Source organism: Corylus avellana, chromosome 6 (assembly GCF_965113065.1).
Source record: "Corylus avellana chromosome 6, dhCorAvel1.hap1.2, whole genome shotgun sequence".
In the NCBI taxonomy this organism is placed as follows: domain Eukaryota; kingdom Viridiplantae; phylum Streptophyta; class Magnoliopsida; order Fagales; family Betulaceae; genus Corylus; species Corylus avellana.
The window spans coordinates 15,309,152-15,328,818 of record NC_142495.1 but is presented as its reverse complement, the minus strand read 5'-3'; the positions used below and the strand labels follow the sequence as shown (position 1 = coordinate 15,328,818).

Genomic DNA, 19,667 nt, shown 5'->3' with positions numbered 1-19,667 from the left:
CATAATTTGGTCCAGTCAATATGTTCTAAAGACTAAATGAAGATATTTTAAAAATTGACAAATACAAACAAGAACATAATTAGGGCATATCAATTTTGTAAACAAAACAATATGATATGGAACCTTAATAACCATAATATATTAGAAGGCAACGACAACTTAATCCAACAACTAATAATCCTTCGCAATGAGGTAACATCAACTACTATAATTAGGTAATAACTATTCTCATTATTATTGTCATTTAGGTTGCTCATCCCAATTCATAATAATTTGCCGCTCTTCCTTTAGCCTCTAAAGTTTAAAGATAACAAGAACTTCACAAGGAGGTTATTATCTTAAATTAGTCAAGTGTATACCATTATATAGATTCAATGTAATTCTCGAGTAACTCCACAACAGCGTGGTTGTTTCTAATGTTAATCACATCCATCTATCCTAAAAAAGTCTATCTTTGAATTCGTAAAGTAAAAACACCTTTCACAGGGAGTATGACTCATGGTTAAGGCAATGTGCCTTACTTTACATTACTATACAACAACAATAGAGGCGGTGAAACTCAACTCTTGATTCTCTTTCTCACTTGATATTTTGAAATATTGAGTTTCCATAAAACAATTGTGATGGCCTTGCCTTATTAAAACTTTCTAAAATTGGATTAAAGTCTTAATCTCATTAAGAATTCTAGGTCAGATAATAATCCTAGTCAAACTAGGAAAACAAATATGGCGAAGGTTCTATTTAAACTAGGTTTTCTTATCCCCTTAGAAATCCTATTTAAAATGGAATTTTAGAGTCTCTATAGAAATTCTAGTTAAACTATCAAAACTAGGAAACCTACTCCTGTCTAAATCTTATATGAAATTTGGAATCAGTTAAAAAATTATTGAAAATTTTAGGTGAAAAAATAAAGAATAAATTATCCTACAATTATCCATCTTAATGCTTTTGTTTTATCCTTTGTGTCCAATAACTTTTTAACTTGCCTCCGGTCCCGAGCCGGGCATAATTAAAAAGAAAAATAAAAAAAAAAAAGAAAAAAAAAAAATTCCCCGATCGTCCCCGTGTGTCGACCCCCATCCCCCTGACTGTTCCCCCCCTTGTCCTAACTCACCGGCTTCTTCGCATTCCAAACCCTAACAAACATAACCGCAAAACATCTCCTTGCTACGGCTACGAAGGAAGCGGAGCAGAGAGAAGAAAGTAAACCCTAAACTACAACAAAAAAAAACCCTAATTTTGTAAGTATGTTCTTTTGGCAATTCTGTTATTGCTGTTGAAAATGGATGTAATTTTTGAAGCTGAGGGATATTGATGCGATAAAAGCGTAGTAATGGTGGCCAGAACGACGTGAGAAGGAGAGATGAGTCGGTTGTCGTTCAGGCCTCGTCCGCTCGACATTCACAAGAAGCTTCCGATCGTCAAGAGCGTCAAGGACTTCGAAGATGACGACACCCCCACCACTTCCTCTACCCGTAATTCCCATCTGTTCCGTCTCGCCTCGGAGGTCGACAACGACGTACGATGCCCTGCCCTTCTTTTTCTTTTCTGTTTATTATAATTGGTTTCATTGAGGCATTTTATCAAAAAGTTTGCACGCGTGACATTTTGTAAGAATTGTGTGATTTTAGCTGGTTAGTCACTGATTACCTGTGTCATGTGTTTTGTTAAGATGCCCTCCGGTTAACATTGTGATGGTTGTTCGAAGCATTTCTTTTTCTTGGTTGATAAGTTAGGTCCGCAACTGTTCGTGGACCTCAAACCCTCCCTCATATTCTTAACGAGGGAGGAGGTGCAACTTGAGCTAGAGCTCATTGGCGTGGTGGCTATTTGAAACATAAGTTGATGAGTTTTTCGCTTCAAGTGTTGTTTCCTGAGTAATTTGTAATTAGCTTTGTTCAAGATATCTAAAACTACTACATGGACAAGACTGCATATTTTGAAAACCCAGTTGTTTCTCTGTGATGGTTTGAGATTTATTATCATGGGGTTGTGGTTTTATGACAAGAGAGTAAATAATTCAAGATTCCTAGTACATGCTCGCTAGAGTCTTTTTGCATGTATGGCTGAATGGTTAAAGCGCCCAACCTATACCAACCTAATAAAGAGGCATATTCATAGGTTCAATTCTGTGAATTGTGGCTCTGGAGCAAGAGCACTGCCTTATTATGGCTGCATTGGTCAACTTTTATGGGAACATTATTATGTTTTTAATGTATGTATATAAAATGTAATCCTCATGTGATGTGATGGCTGGACATTTGTGTCAATAAAGGCTCACTGAATCTGCTACTCTGGACGTCTTGTCAAGATGAATCTCTTAACCTTCCATTATTGTTTAATCTAAGGGTCATTGGTCTAACATTATTGTGTTTTGTGAATGACACTAGCTCTTTTTTCCCCTACTTTAAGGCACATTAATACAATCAATGCAAAAACTTCTCTCTCTCTTGCTTTTTTTTTTTTTTTTTGTTTTCCCTGGTGGTTAGGAGAGAATTTAGGCGGGGGCAAATGGCAGACAATGATTTGGAAAGTTGGCAACAAAATTGCATAGAAAGTTGTCTCAACTATCTCATGAAAGTGAATTAAAGAAGATGAAAGAGAAAATGGCGGAGAATAAGGTGTAAATTTCTCTCAAGTTATCAATTATCAGTATTGTACCGCAATCCAGCGTAAAAATGGAGAGCTGGGGAACTTGAGATGTTTTTCCGTTGAATCCAAGGTTTATGGTAGGGGGATCTGTTTTACAAATTTTTGGAAGAAGCAGGGTAGTTCTACGTTCAATCTTCTTGGGTAAAGTCAGCTTGTCCTGATTATTGGCCACCGTATAGGCTCTGTCTCAAGCAGAGGAGATGAAGGATTTTGTGAAATCCTGCAGGGTTGGAAACAAAGCCTTCATTTCCTAGTGCTGCTCTTGCAATCATGGTTGTTTCTTGGCTCTTGTGGAGTATGGAAGTGGTGGTCGGAGACGATTTATTGTCATACCAGAAGAAAGAGAAGATTTTTTTTTTTTTTTTTTTTTAAAAAAAAAAAAAATTGAAAAAGAAAGAAAGAACAGCACCCCGTGAGCAGGGCCACTTCCTAGACCAAAAAATCAGCCTTTAAGGCCAAAAACCTCTTCTCATTCTGTAGCCAATCCTGTTGCAACTAATGCTACACGGAAGCCATCTAGTGAAGCATGAGTCAGTAATTAGCAGCTCAGATGCATCTATGATTATTTGAATAGATGAAACAACACTGTTGAATCTTTAAATGTTAATGCCTCTGTTTCTTTCTATACTACAGAAATTAGGGGGCATATTCCGCAGGTTTACCATCTTCTTTACTCTGAACAGTTTAGTTTGCGGTCTAAATTGGTTAGTCTTCATTTTAATTCCATTGGTGACGAGGAGGCTATCTGGATGGAGAGAGCTTTTGAGGAGAGAGAGGTTTTTGAGGTAATGAAAGCTTTGAACGGTGATAAAGGCCCTTTGACCTTCTTTCAGACTTGTTGGGAGGTTCTCAAAGAAGATATCATGAATGTTTTCCATGAGTTCTTTATTTGAGGTAAGTTCGAAAGAAGCCTCAATGCAAATTTTATTGCCCTTATTCCTAAGAAAGCGGAAATTTGAAGGTGAAGTGATGTGTTTGTTTGTAGGAATATCATTGAGCGTAGGGAATTGATTTTCCGTCTATTTGGGATAGAGTAGGTCATGCCCAACGAGTGGTGGAGTTATTGGCTTGTTGGAGATGTAAGTTTGGAAGCCCTTGCAATTTAGAAGTTTGGAAGATGATTCTTTTGTGCTCAATGTGGTGTATTTAGTGGAATATTCTGCAGTTTTACCATCTTCTTTACTCTGAACAGTTTAGTTGGCAGTCTAAATTGGATAGTCTTCATTTTAATTTCATTGGTGATGAGGAGGCTATCTGGATGGAGAGAGCTTTTGAGGAGAGAGGTTTTTGAGGTAATGAAAGCTTTCAATGGTGATAAAGGCCCTTTGACCTTCTTTCAGACTTGTTGGGAGGTTCTCAAAGAAGATATCAGGAATGTTTTCCATGAGTTCTTTATTCGAGGTAAGTTCGAAAGAAGCCTCAATGCAACTTTTATTGCCCTTATTCCTAAGGAAGCGGAGATTTGAAGGTGAAGTGAAGTGTTTGTTTGTAGGAATATCATTGAGTGTAGGGAATTGATTTTCCGTCTATTTGGTATAGAGTAGGTCATGCCCAATGAGTGGTGGAGCTATTGGCTTTTTGGAGATGTCAGTTTGGAAGCCCTTGCAATTTAGAAGTTTGGAAGATGATTCCTTTGTGCTTAATGTGGTGTATTTAGAGAGAATGCAATGCTCGAAATTTCAAGGATTGTGAGAGGACAATGATAGAGTTAATAGCCATTATGTTTAATTCTCTTTATGTTTGGATGGCTACTCACAACTGTTTTTGTTTTCTAATTTCTTAGTATTTCTTGATATATGTTCTTTCTCTTTCTCTTAATTGGATATTTCTTTCGTATGCTTTTCGTGTACTTGGGTTGCACCCCTCTGTGTCTTTATGAGATTAAATTACTTATAAAAAAGAAGGCGTAATTCTCATTAGTTACTTTAGTATTTCATTGTGTTTTATCATATCTTTTCAAACGTGAATGGACTAAATGCATAATTCCATAGGGGTCTTGCTTATGTGGTTTACTTCTCCGATTAATCTGGTAACCCAAAAGATTTCCAAACCTTGAGCATGTGCTTTAATTTTGTATTACCATTGGAAATATCTGTTTTGTGAATTTGGTACAAGTGGCCGAGCCATCTTGAGGCAAGGGGGGATGTGGCCATCTCAATACTTTGGATCAACTATTTGTGCAAGAATTTATGCTATATACTCACATATCATTGGGGCTAAAGTTCATGGCACCCCCAATTTCACAAAAATACTCTATGCTTTGGAACTTGTTACACCGCGTGACCATTCCAATTCTTCATTCACAAACATTGTGTAACAACTGGGTAATAGTCTACACTGCCAAATAATGCAGGAGATATAGTTTGTTTTAAGGAGAAATGATACTCCCAGTCTAATATTTCTATGATACTACGGCCACTGGGTGCTCCCCTCAGTTTTTGCCGGGTGTGTATTGGAGAGCTCAACGATCTTTTGTTGTCTTTGAGGTGGGTGAATCCTTTGAGGCAAGGGTTATAGAGTATCCTAGGGTAGCGCATGATGCAAAGTCGTGTTATCACATTATGGGGATCTCTTACGAGGGGGATGAGAAGGGTCTCTTGGATTTCCTGACTTTAGTTGATGAGGGGCGTAGTCAAGAGGTCTTATTTTGTGCTTCTTAGCAAAAAGAGAGAAGGGAGTTGAAGTATTTGGAATGCTCAATTAATTTTGATGCTAGGGGTGCTGGTTCTAGCAGGGGTAAAAGCAAGAGGGCTCTTGCTGTGCTATAATGTGGTCCTGGGTTTATGTGGGCTTTGGGTTTCTATTGTAGGGGTTCGCGGGTTTTTCTTTGCTTTTGTTTCTTTTTGCTGTTTTGGTGTTCTTTTTGTATACTTTCTGCATGCTTAGGGGCGCCTTATGCTTTCTATGATATTCCTTTGTTTACATATAAAAAAATATTTCTATGAATGTTTTATACTAATACCATCACATTTACCCATGTATTTATGTATTTATGAATTTATGCTTTGATGTAGCTATAACAACCATCCAAAACAGCTCCTACTTTAACTCCCTCACTATTCGTATGGCATTGCTTTTGCTATCAGAGACATCCAAAACCACTTTCATTGTCTATTTTCTCCCTCTCTTCCTCTCTTTGCTTTTGTTACGAAGGTTAACATTTCATCTTTTGGACTTTTCTAAGGGTGCTTGAGGTGGTTGTGGTGGGGATTTCTTGTGAGGGGGTTGAGGATCAGACAATGGCTCTCCTGACAGCCATTGATGAGGATAATCCTTGGGAGACTAAGGGGGGTCCTCTAATTCCAGAGGTAGAAGGGAGCTGTGAACCTAAAATGCTCCATAAATTATGAAAGTGCAGGCGCAAACTCTAGGCGTGGGAAATGCAAGGCTCATATTTTTTAGTGTTGAGCTCTTCATGTGGGCTTTGTGAGGGCTTTGTTTGGGGGTTTCGGGTTTGAGGGTTTTTTTTTTGTGGGTTTTTCTTGGTTGTGTTTGTTTGGTGTTGGGTTGTTTGGGTTCTTTCTTTTGCTTGCTCTAGGTGTTTCCTGTTGTATACTGCCCGCTTTTAATAAAATTTTATTTACTTATCAAAGTTATATTACAGCATGGTGATACTGTACCCAAAGTTATAATACAGCATCAAATACTTTTACAACAGTATGAATATTGGTCAACTTGAACATGTGGTTGTGTTTATAAGTGCTGTTCTGATACTACTGTTTATATTAATTTTAAAGATGTATTTTTATTAGGTACATCAAATCCCTACCAAGAAAGTGGCTGCTGAGATACCCACTCCTCAGTATGTCGTTGTGGATACATATGAAAGAGACTATTCCCGAACCTTTGCTCAACCGACATCTTACTTACGTGGAAGAGGAGGTTTGTGGCCAAGATAGATTCTTTATTGATATCATGCTAGTATTGATGTTCTTTTCAGTTGTATATCATTATTGTAGTAGCATTCTTAAATTTTGTTCATTTATTTTCAGCTCGGGCTGAGCTTGGAGAATTTGTAGAGTATGACCTTGACAATGAGGATGAGGATTGGCTTCAAGACTACAACAAAGAAAGGAGGATCCTTACAAATGAAAAGTAATCACACCAAACATTGTTGTTGTATTAATCTGCTTTGTTCTATCCTTTGTTTGATAATGGTTGGTTTCATTTTAATGTTGTCATTTTATTAATATCTTTTTAGTCACTCAATGGAATTATCTATAAAAACTAGAAGTTGTACACCATTTTTACTTTGGTTATGGAAATTGGTGGGAAACAGATATAGGCTGTTACAGTTGTTTAGAAACAGAAAGATAAGGGTAAAGGGATCTGCTAATGTTTTTGATCTTGAATCAAAGTCAAGTGTTGGTCCTTCAAAATATATAACATTTGGGTCATTTAAAAACAGGGATACATTTTACAAGATGTTTGGAACATTAATGTAAATGTTATATCAGTATTATTTTATTTTTATCGTTTTTTATGAGAGCCGACTCCATTAAGAAGAAGACATACAACATGTGCAATATTATTGGAGTGTTCTTCCTCTAAAAGTGAGAAAAGTGTGATCAATAAAATTTGCCGAAAACCACCAAACAGTTATACAAAAGAACAATAAAATAAGAATGTTTCTCTTTCACCTCAAACTTTATTAGTTTCTCCATTGAGTAAGATAATACCTCAAATTGGCTAAGCAAGGCATCACCCAACGGACTCAGGCAGTGCAGTGGAAAACCTCTCTCTTTAAGCATTTCTATGAACTGTAAATGACAACTCATCTAAGTTAAATTTACTTGAACTAACTACATCAATCAGGTTTTACCATCAAGTTGTTCATATCCAATTTGTGTGCTCCAATTTGTTCATTTCCAATGTTAAATTGTTGGATTTAGCCTGTAAGCAAATAAACTCAAACCCTGGGGTCTAGTAGCAATCTGGAATTCTACAGATTTTGCTGGAAAATAATGAATGTTATGAAAATATGGAGATTACCAACATATATTGTTATTTTTTCATTATCACTGAAAATTCAAGAATTTTATTTAGAATTAATACAATTCTTTACAAAATATAGTCATAACATAAGCATTGAGGTTTGCTTGTGCTTGTCCAAAAAAACTAAAAAAAATGAAGTGTGCTTGTTAATGCAGGTTTGAATTTCTTCTTTTTAAGTTGGAAGTATTGGATCATAAGGCTCGAGAAAGAGCAGGAGTTATTACACCAACTCTTGGTTCACCAATTTCTGTACTTCTACAACCAGATGTTGCTATCGAGGTGAAAATTTGTTTTGACCGTGGGTTCACACCAATATCAATGCTAGTTGTCACTCTATTACTTCGTCCATCAAATAGCTATTTGATACTCTGTTTTTGATTGATGAATACTAAATGGCAATCTATAGTTAGGTCTTGCTAAATAAGACATTAGCTGCTTAGTTTTAAGTTATATGTATATTACTATTACTTTATACAATATATTGACATGTATTTATAGCTATACGCATGTATAGAAAAGGTTCTCATTTCTCTGTTCCGAAAGAGACTGAAATTCAGCAAGAAAGAAACTTTGTGTGTAAGGTAGTCCTTAACCTCTTAGGCTTACAAAAGCAACAATGAACTTGGTTTTGAAATCAGTATTTCATAGCCCAAGATAATTGAAACCTATCCATAGATCTTGCCCACAAGCACAGATTAGGTGATAATGGAATACAAATTGAGCATCTTATTATAAGTACTTTTCTAAGGACACACTGGGTGAAGATCAACCACCTTATGGAGATCATAAATGACACATTCTTGAAATACTCTTGAGTGACTTATTTTCCCACCACAAGAAGGGCCCATTTTCCTGCGGGCGGTGGGCAAGGAATTAGTATCTGTCATATTTAAGCACCTCTGATCCAAGGAACATAAATCATCTACATTAAATATTATTCCTTTTCATATTAATGTTTGCCTTCTAAAATGTGGCTTGCTTGAACTATTTCTTGTAGGTATGAAAGGTTTCATCACTTTCTAATTTTCTTCTTTCCCTTTCCTTCCTTTGAATGTTAGGCTCTACAAGCTCAGTCTTTCAGATATGCTGTTATCCAGCCTGTTTATAACTATTGGAAAGAGAAGGTACGTTTTAAAAACCATACTGAAGGATATGAGAGATTTTACATCCTTGGGAAAGAATGAATCTGCTGAATCACCATGCTGTTTTCTATTATATTTGGTTTAGGGGGTTATTTTACTTTCTCCATCCCAAAATGAATGTCTTGGTTTAAGTTGCTCAATTATTAGCAAAAAGTAGAAATTCTAATTAACCTCTTAAAATGCCTTTTATTTTATATTTATGACTTAATGAGAATCTTGTTTACTTTATAAAATAGGAGGATAGTTTAAGAAAATCATAAAGTAAATGTTCACTTTTGAAAAGTATTTTGAAGCATTCCAAAAAGGAAAATGAGAAATTTTATTTGGGATAGTGGGAATAACATATGAGAAAAATGTTTAGGGCTTGTTTGTGATTGTGTTGGAAAATAAAGCTTATCTTTTGAGCTTTGCCCAAAAGTTCTACTAGTGAAAAGTTGTTTAGCTATTTGGTAACTACATGTCTGAAGTGCTTTATAATCGTTATAGTTGTTTGGTAACAAAAAAGAAGTGTTTTTAGAAGCAACAAATGACATTTAGGGAAGTTGATTTTTTATTTTTTCCATTTTATTGCAACCTTTTTATATCAAAATGGTTAATTGGATTTTTTTTTTATATACTTTTTAATGGTTCGATTCCATACCCTGAACAAGAATTATGTAGTTGATGTCCAAAATTTTGTCTTTTTCGTGCCTTAAAATATTTTTTGTAATATGGTTTGATCAAGATGATTGATGATTTCAAATATTGTCTTAGTAAAAAGTCCCTTCAATAGGGACCTCAAATGACAAACTTATAATCTGGTTGGGGAGAGGTCCTACAAGGTTCCTTTGCTATCTAGTCAACAACAGCTACCCCTGTGCTGCTAGAATATAGATATTATTCTTATTTTCTCCTTCACCATAATCACTATCACTTGTATCATCTTGAGTGCTATAATCACTACTGCCCATATTTGTAAAAAGAAAAGAAAGAAAAAAGAAGCACAAAATGAATATGCAATAATTGAAAACAAACATCATTAAAATAAGAATACATAATTTGTGAAAAGCAGCATCACAATGCTTCAAATTATTTAGTGCATAAAAAACAACATCATTCTGATAAATCCTTGCAACGTTTCAAATAGTTTATAACAAAACAACATTATTTCACGTTTCAACAGTTGATTCTTTATTTCTCGTTTGCTTGCTAAAGTTTATCTGAAGTCATGGCTCCTTAAGGGTCACAAACATCTCTTTTACATGATCTCTTAAGGAATATCTCGGTTGCAATTCTAAGGATGTCAGTGTCATTTTCTCTCTCGACAATCCCCCGGACGACATCCATAACCTCTTCAATACTACATTCGGGTTTATCATAACTCTTAAATGTCATTGTACTCTACTTTCTAGTACTTCACAATTACAACTCAAATGTTGACTAATCATTTGAACTCCTTTCTTTCATGTCTTATCTTGAACCTCATAAATGAAATAATGTCCTTGTTCAGCCAAGGAATATAGTTTATCTTTTTAATTAATATTATTTTTTATTTCATTGGCTAGTCAGCTGGCATTTAAACCGAAGTTTTACCTTATTGGTCTCTTCAACTTTCAAATGTATGCCTCATGTGTCTAATTATTTAGCTTTCTGAATGGCTTTATATTACTTTTATAATGAGGTGATGGTGAACATAGTCATGCGGGAGTAATGCTACAAGTCCCTCTTGTGTTTCTTTTGAGTCTCTCCAAGAATGATGTGGCTATTAAAATCACTGTTTGATCAATGGTGATTTTAATAGCCACATCATTCTTGGAGGGACTTAAGAGGGACACAAGAAGGACTTCTAAAATTACTCGTCATGCGGGTGTAATGACCTTTTCAGTAACTGGATATAGTGTTATAACCTTGGAAATAGGCACTGTTGTAGTTTTCATGTATCTCCAGTCTGGTTTGTTGAACCAAATTGGAAAACATGTAGAAAGATAGTAGAACCTTGTCACATAGCTTTGGAAAATTATTTTATTGCCAATTTAGATTACATAATAATAAGATTTCCTACTTATAAATTTCTTTTGCCGATCAGGATTGAGTGGTGTTTGTTCTGTCGTGAATAATTATGCTCCTTTTCTTTTTCTTTGCCCAGCGTGAAAGATGGCAAAAGCCTATTTTACGGCGTTTGCAGGTTAGTTTTGCTACCTTATAGTTAGATTGTGTGTTCCTTTTTTAATTGCTTTTTTGGATTAGTCTTGGATTTATTCATATTGTAGTATTGAATATAAGTGAAGATGACCTCATCATTTATGTATTTTCCTTATATTCATTCTTTTTCTAGAATGTAATTTCATAATTATGCTTCTTTTTTGTCAATTGGAGAATATTTCTATGGTAAAATATTTTTTCTGATTGTTGGTTTGCATGTGAATTTACTTGAATTTTTTTTCTAGAATATTTTTATGACATGGAACCTCACTAAGGCAGGTCCGTTGAACCCACCCCTAGGGAGTAAATCATGGATACACGACCCCACCCACTAGAACCTTGTATCGGGTAATCCAGGGAAACTCCTAGTACAAAATCGAACCAAGGATGTCTAAGGGTGAGTCGGAGGCAGAAATGTACTCTTATGGAGGGGGTGAGTTGGAGGCAGAAATCTAGGGTGATGTGGTTGAAGGAAGGTGATAAGTATACTAAATTCTATCACTCTATAGCCAACTCTAATAGAAGACACAACGCTATAGATACTCTTATGATTGGAGACAATCCCTCCTCAAACCCGACTGAGATTAATGAACACATAGTTGAGTTCTATAAAAAACATTTTACGAAGCAATGCCGTTGGAGGCCTATGGTAGATGGTATTTTCTTTGATTCCATATCAGAGGAGGAGGCTAGTTGGTTGGAGAGAGACTTTGAAGAGGATGAGGTCAGAAAGGTAGTGTTCAAGATGAATGGCTATAAGGCGTCGGGCCCCGATGGGTTTTCTATGGCTTTCTTCCAAACTTGCTGGGAGGTTGTGAGGGGGGATATTATGAAGGTGTTTAGAGATTTTCACGCAGGAGGGTTGTTCGAGAATAGCCTCAATGCCTCTTTCATGTCGCTTATTCTGAAGGTTCCCGGAGCTATCAATCTCAAAGACTTCCGGCCGATTAGCCTTGTGGGAGGTATCTACAAAATCATAGCTAAGGTTTTAGCAAACAGATTGAAGGTAGTTCTAGACAAGATTATAACTTGGTTGCAAAGTGCTTTTATTAAGGGGAGGGCAGATTCTAGATCCTATCTTGATTTCTAATGAATGCCTTGATAGTCGGTTGAGATCTGGGGAGCCAGGGGTTATTTGCAAAATGGATCTGAAAAAAGCTTATGACCATGTGAATTGGGATTTCTTGTTATATATGCTAAGGAGGTGTGGTTTTCGGGGGATTTGGTGCTCTTGGATAGAACATTGCATTTCTTCGGTGCGATTCTCAATTTCGGTCAATAGTTCTCCTAATGGTTTCTTTAGCAGTTTCAGGAGATTGCGGCAAGGGGACCCCCTGTCTCCTCTGTTGTTTGTTTTTGTAATGGAAGCTTTGAGCAGGATGATTTCGGTGGCGGTTAATGGGGGACTGCTAGATGGATTCAAGGTCGGTAATACTGCGGTCTTACACCTTTTGTTTGCTGATGATACCTTGATCTTTTGCAATGCATGCCCGCTCAAGTACGATATTTGCGGAGTCTATTTTTATTATTTGAAGTTGCATCTGGTCTAAAGGTTAACTTGGCTAAGTCGGTGTTAATTCCAGTGGGGAGCAAGTGGGCATGTTAGCCGGTATTCTAGGGTGTGGGGTTGCCTCTCTGCCAGTTAAGTACCTTGGTATGCCGTTGGGGGCCCCTTATAAGGCTAAGCATATTTGGGATGGAGTTATCGAAAGGATAGAACGTCGGTTGGCCGGTTGGAAAATGTTGTATTTGTCGAAGGGTGGCAGGTTCACGCTTATCAAGAGCACTCTTGCTAACTTGCCTACTTATTATCTGTCTCTTTTTCCTATTCCGGTTAGCATTGCCAAGCGCATTAAGAAGTTACAGCGTAATTTCTTATGGGGTGGGCTAGGCGAAGAGTTCAAATACCACTTGGTGAAGTGGTCAAGGGTCTGCACTCCGATTAAGGAAGACGGGTTGGGTATTAGAAATTTTTTTTTTTTGATAAGTAAAGATATATAGAAAAAGCGCAGAGGGGCGCAACCCTAGTACACTGGGAGTATACAAGAGAGCGACTAAGAGGAAGAGAAAGAAGAAGAGAACATAAAAAGAAAATCTTGGAAGCTGATTACTATAGGCGCTAGCCAACCAGCAGTCCAAGAGAAAAGAGTGTACAAGAAAAAATGAATAAGGTCCTCTATATTCCTCGAAGAGTTCTCAAAACATCTAGCATTTCTCTCGTTCCAAATACTCTACATAAGGCATAGAGGAACCATCTTCCACAGAACGGCGCTGCTGGATTTACCACCCGTCCACCAAGAAGCAAACAACTCCTTAACGTTACCCGGCATAACCCAACACAAACCAAACCGAACGAAAATGGTATTCCACATGGTGCGCGCCACCCCACAATGAAGAAAAAGATGCTCAACAGACTCCCCTTCTGATTCACACATGAAACAACGATTTATCACCACAATACCTCTCTTCCGAACATTGTCCAAAGTTAGAATCTTTCCAAGCGCGGCTGTCCAAACAAAGAAGGCCACTCTTGAAGGAGCCTTGGTGCGCCAAATACTTTTCCAAGGGAAAGGAGTAGGGTCTTTTGTAGCAAGGATCCTATAAAATGATCTTACTTCAAATTTGCCTTTACAAGAAGAGATCCACCTTATTCTATCCTCCCCTTCCCCGCCCATCGGATGCGAATACAATAGCATGTAAAAAGAGGCCAAGACCTCCACTTCCCAATCATGTACCCTGCGAGTGAAGGAAACATTCCACTGAACAGAGCCATTTAAGCATTCCCTATTGTCTGCAATAGACGCATCCTTCTTGGTGGCAATGTTGAAAAGTCCAGGAAAAGCCTCCTTAAGAGACATATCTCCGCACCAAATATCCTCCCAGAACCTGATATTGGACCCAAGACCAGGGATAAATCTAATGTGGCTTTGGAACGACCTCCACCCCCTGCATATATACTTCCATAACCCAACCCCATGCGATCCTCTGGGAACCTTGGAGCACCAATCACCTCAAACCGCACCATACTTTGCCACCAAAATCTTCCTCCACCAAGCCTCCTTCTCCTGAGCAAATCTCCATAACCATTTTCCCAAAAGAGCTTGATTCATCAAACGCAAATTCCGAATGCCTAAACCTCCCTCAGAGATCGGAGAACATACCTTATTCCAACTAACCAGATGGAATTTAAACTCTTTATCAATCCCACCCCATAAGAAATCACGTTGAATCTTCTCAATGCGCTTCGCCACTGAGGCCGGAATAGGAAACAGAGACAGAAAGTAGGTAGGAAGATTGGATAAGGTACTCTTTATGAGAGTAATCCTCCCTCCCTTTGATAGATACAAGCGTTTCCAAGAGGCCAGCCTTCTAGCATATTTCTCCAACACGTCCTCCCAAATAGCCTTGACCTTAAACGAGGCTCCCAACGGGAGGCCCAAATACTTCAGCGGCGTAGAAGCTATACCACATCCCAAAATACCAGCCAGCCTGTCCGCATTGTCCATACTACCCACAGGGACCATGACAGATTTAGCCAAGTTCACCTTTAACCCAGAGACAGCTTCAAAGCAGACAAGTAAGGCGCCAATGTTTCTTACTTGAGTAGGATCTACCCCACAGAAAACCAAAGTGTCATCAGCAAAGAGAAGGTGAGAGACGATAATCCGATCCGTTTCTCTAGCTCCCACTAAAAACCCAGAAATGAGTCCCCTATGTAACGAGGCGTCGATCAACCTACTGAAAGCCTCCATGGTCAAGACAAACAGGAAAGGAGAAAGAGGGTCACCTTGCCTCACGCCACGTGAACTATCAAAGAAACCGGATGAAGAACCATTAATCAAAACCGAGAATCTCACGGACGAGATGCAGTGCTCGATCCAGGAGCACCATTTCTCTCCAAAACCACACCTTCTCAGTAAGTAGAGAAGGAACTTCCAATTCATATGATCATAGGCTTTTTCCATATCAAATTTCAATAATAAGCCGGGCTCCCCTGATCTAATACGACTATCCAGACATTCATTGGCGATGAGAACTGAGTCCAAGATTTGCCTGCCTTTTACAAAAGCATTCTGGGGTTTAGAGATTACCCTGTTCATCACTCTCTTCATTCTATTGGCAAGGACCTTGGCTATAATCTTGTATGCCCCTCCCACAAGGCTAATCGGACGAAAATCCTTAATGTCAGTAGCTCCATGAGACTTCGGGATGAGAGAGATGAACGTGGCATTAAGACTATTCTCAAATCTACCTCGATCATGGAACTCTGCAAAGACCGCCATAATGTCCCCCTTGAGCACATCCCAGCAATCCTGAAAGAACGCCATAGAAAAACCGTCCGGACCTGGTGCCTTGTCCCTATCCATTCCCTTCACCACCTCCCAAACCTCCCTTTCCTCGAAAGGAGCTTCCAAACTAGTGGCCTCTCCAACATCCAACATGTCAAACTCAAGATCATCTAACCTCGGTCTCCAAGAGAGACTCTCTTTGAAAAGAGACTCGTAAAAATGAGTGACATGATTACTAATAACCTCTTGATCTGAAGTGGTGGAGCCTTCTACAATCAACGACTCAATAGTGTTATGTCTTCTATTCGCACTAGCAATCTGATGGAAAAATTTCGTACAATTATCTCCCTCTTTCAACCACCGGACCCTTGATTTTTGCCTCCAACTAATTTCCTCTTGTAAGAGAAGGGACTCCAACTCTCTGGCTAACGACCTCTTCCGCTCAATATCTTCAGGGGACAATCCTCTCTCTTCCTCCATCCTATCAAGAGCCTTTAAATCATCCATACTAGCCTTGATGTGCCCTCCCACATTGCCAAATTCATGGTTATTCCATCTCTTAATATCTTCCTTGAGAGCTCGTATCTTTTTTGCCAAAATAAAACTCGGAGTGCCAAGAAAGTGATAAGACTCCCACCAACTCCGCACTTTGTCCACAAAACCCTCCACTTTAAGCCACATATTTTCAAACTTGAATGGTCTCTTACCTTCCAAGAAACAATTACAATCAAGAACAATAGGAGCATGATCCGAACAAATACGGAGCAACCTCTTTTGTCGAACACCCGGGTAGTGAACTTCCCAACCTGGGGAAACAAGGAATCTATCTAGCCGAGACCAAGAGTGATTGTTAGACCAAGTAGAGACCCCCCCAGCTAATGGAAGGTCCATAAGACCCTGCTTCGAGATAAAATCTGCAAATTCCCTCATTGCGGACCGGGAATAAACGCCCCCCGACCTTTCACTAGGAAAGAGAGTTGCATTGAAGTCCCCACCAATACACCAAGGCATATCCCACCAACTCATAAGGCCCACCAACTCCTCCCAAAAATAATGTCTAACATTATCTCTGTTGGGACCATACACCCCCCCAAACGCCCAAACAAAACCGTCATCAACATTTTTGAAGGAGCAAGCCGCCACAAAACTGCCCAAAGCAACCTCAACCTTCGTGACTACCCTTCTATCCCACATAACCAGAATTCCACCTGAGGCCCCTCTTGACGGAACATAACACCACTCCGCATAAGTGCATCCCCACAAACTCCTCACAAAATTATTAGAGATAAGATCCACCTTAGTCTCCTGCAAACATACTATATCCACCTTCCAACTTCTAAGGAGATTTCTAACCCTCAATCTTTTGCCCCTTTCATTTAAGCCCCTCACATTCCAGGAAAGAATTTTAGGCTTCATTGAGCAACTCGATGACCCCTCCCTTTATTTCTAGCCCTCAAATAACTTCCACTTTACCCCTCATAATTAACAGAAAAGTTAAGGTTGTTGAGCTCTCGCTTACCTTTCTTTCCTGTATGTGTTTCCAAGGCCACTCCCTCTTCCACCGCCTCTCCCACTTCCTTGCCATCGCCCACAGAATCAGCCAAGATAATCCCGAAGACCTTCGAAAGCTTACTATCTTCTCCATCACAAGAGACACCCACAAGCTTGCTGAAATCAGTAACATACTCCACCGTAATCGGCTCCAGCTCCGCAAAAGGAACCACCGCTAAGGATTCTGAATCAGTCACAGGGCTCTCCTCACATACACTTTCCAATGCCCCACTCAACCTCAAAGTGTGGGTCGATCCTGGTAGCTCCCACTTCTCAAGACCCGGTGGAATCTCCCCCTGCTTCTCGATCATCTTCTGCCCAGCACTTTCTCCTATCCCCGTATCCTTCTCCACCAACTCCTGTCCCATTCCCAGCAAGTCCCATTTCTCGAGCCCCGGTGAAAGCTCACCCCGAAGGTCAGACCCCTCCTTTCCAGGCACCTGCACCAGCTGCCCCGTCTTGGTTAAAACTAACTGCCCAGAGCCACCTCTCTCCGCTATAACCACCCCCCTCCCACCCGTCGACATCTTCACCATCCCACGATCATCGGCAGTAGGCCCCGAAAAAACCCGCGGAGAAGAACTGGTCGAGACCTCCTTGCGAGCGCATGCCTGTAGGACTGTCGGCACTTTACCCAAAATGCCCAGAATTGGGTCGCTCCGTCGCGCCGGCGATGAAGAAAGTTCCACAGAACCGCTCGCCGGAGAAGACCCATCGATTGTATCAGTTCCCCGATATCCTTCCCTTGCCGACACCAACTTCCACGGTTCCTTGACTGTCGGCAACTCCTTCACCGGCGCCTCTGCCGGCGGCACATGAGTGACCGGCACACCATGATGCGACAAGGTCGACTGAGTGCGAGTCTCCGTGAAGGATGACGAAGCACCCAAGAGCCCTGTGTTGCTGGACTTTACTGTCTTCCTTCGGTAAGTATTAAGCAACTTACTGGGCCCAAAGCCCACAACTGGGGCCTTGTCCTTTTGACCTACCGGGAACTTAGAAATGGCCTTGGGCTGGGCCACCATAAGGGTCTCCACAGTATTGGTTCTAGAAGGCCCAAAGGATCTGGCCTCACAACTGCATGGGGATCGGGAGATAAAATCAATTCCTTCGAGGCAGATCCTTTTCTCTTCCTGTAACTTCAGCAGGGATTTCTTCAGCTTTTCCTTACCTCCTGCAGACACGCAACCTGAACAGCACGCACCTGAAAAATCTGCTTCGGACACTTTCTCCTCGGAACTTGAAGATTTCCTCTGCACTACCTCGATCCTGCCTACACTGTTCAATTTAATGGTGTTCAATCGCGCCTCAATCGCGCCCTGTTAGGAAATTGGTTGTGGCGTTATGGATCGGAAAGAGATGCTTGGTGGAGGGTTGTGGTGGATGCAAAGTTTGGAAGCTTATGGGGAGGGTGGTGCTCTATGGAGATTGGAGGTACTTTTGGGGTAAGGTTATGGAAGAATATTAGGAAAGGGTGGGACACTTTCCAAGGCTTTACGCGCTTTGAGGTGGGGGACAGGACTAGGGTTTGCTTCTGGCATGATTTGTGGTGTGGAGATACGGCTCTCAAGATAGCTTTTCCTAGTTTATTCAGTATTGCCTGTGCAAAGGATGCCTCAATTGCGGCTCATTTGGAGGTGCAGGGTGGCTCTAATCAGTGGAATGTTAGTTTTTCTAGAGGGGCTCATGATTAGGAGGTGGATGTATTTGCCTTTTTTTTTTTTTTTTTTTTTTTTTTTTTTTTTTTTCAGGTGTTGCATTCTGCCCGAGTGAGATGAGGGTGTGAAGATAGGTTGTGGTGGATTTCCTCCAAAAGAGGCCATTTCAAGGTCAAGCTTTTATTTGCTTCCTTGGCATGTACTAAAGGGAGGTGATTCCCTTGGAAGAATGTGTGGCGTATACAAGCTCCTTTGAGGGCGAGTTTCTTTGTGTGGTCGGCGGCTTTAGGCAAAATTTTGACACTAGACAACCTAAGGAAGTGGCATGTGATTGTGACGAATAGGTGTTGTTGTGCAAGAGGAATGAGGAGACGGTGGATCATCTTCTTCTTCATTGCTAGGTAGCTTATGCTTTGTGGTGCGCATTTTTCGGTTGGTTTGGGTTGTCTTGGGTGATGCTGAGACGGGTTTCCGATTTGCTCGCCTGTTGGTGGTCTTCGAGAAGGAGAGGGAGTGCTGTGGTTTGGAAGAAGGTGCCTACTTGCTTTTTTTGGTGTTTATGGAGAGAGAGAAATAATAGGTGTTTTGAGGACTTGGAGGGTTCCTTGGAAGACTTATTATCCTATTGCTTTCATACATTGTACCTTTGGATTGTGGCGCTTGTCTTTCCGGTGTTGATTAGTTACGATGATTTTCTTGTTCGCTTTTCCTTTTCTAGTTAGGTGATCTTATTGTATACTCCCGGTGTACTTTGGGGCGCCTTTACGCTTCCAATAAGAATACTTATTACTTATCAAAAAAAAAAAAAAAAAAAGTCTACAGCTCATCCCAAGCCTGCCCTTTGACCACTAGGTTGCATTGTGACAGGTATTTTCTAGAATAATTCATAAACGGGAAGTGTCTTAGATTTTTAGGGCATGTTTGGTATATAGAATGAAATGAATGGTTATTACTGGAAATTGAAGATAAATATACCCATATTGACTAAAAAAGAAAAAAAAAAGAAGAGTCAAATCTAATAATCTATGTTTTACATCTCAACCAAAATCAAAGGGCATTTTGTATAATATCGGATTGTAGTAACTGTTTCTGTGGAATAGTTATTCTAAGGAATAATAAAGTAACCAAACTAATAGAATAACTATTCCATAGGAAGAGCTATTCTATTCCAGGCTTTACTCTGTGTATCAAATGTGCAC

The 19,667-nt window shown here is 39.6% G+C and overlaps 1 protein-coding gene across 2 annotated transcripts in view; it reads left to right on the top strand.

Moving 5' to 3' along the window:
• Window positions 1–1,040: 1,040 nt before the first annotated feature.
• The window catches only part of LOC132187628 (uncharacterized), a 29,633-nt gene continuing 11,006 nt past the window's right edge, over window positions 1,041–19,667 (top strand). Inside the window, exons 1-7 of one of the 2 annotated variants that reach the window (XM_059602006.2) lie at window positions 1,041–1,203; window positions 1,302–1,519; window positions 6,405–6,534; window positions 6,645–6,747; window positions 7,803–7,926; window positions 8,706–8,771; window positions 10,915–10,953. In XM_059602006.2, the coding sequence (XP_059457989.1) occupies window positions 1,364–1,519; window positions 6,405–6,534; window positions 6,645–6,747; window positions 7,803–7,926; window positions 8,706–8,771; window positions 10,915–10,953 (618 nt within the window). In that variant the 5' untranslated portion in view covers window positions 1,041–1,203; window positions 1,302–1,363. Of the gene's footprint in view, window positions 1,520–6,404; window positions 6,535–6,644; window positions 6,748–7,802; window positions 7,927–8,705; window positions 8,772–10,914; window positions 10,954–19,667 lie in introns of both variants that reach the window. The other variant, XM_059602004.2, reaches the window with a different exon arrangement.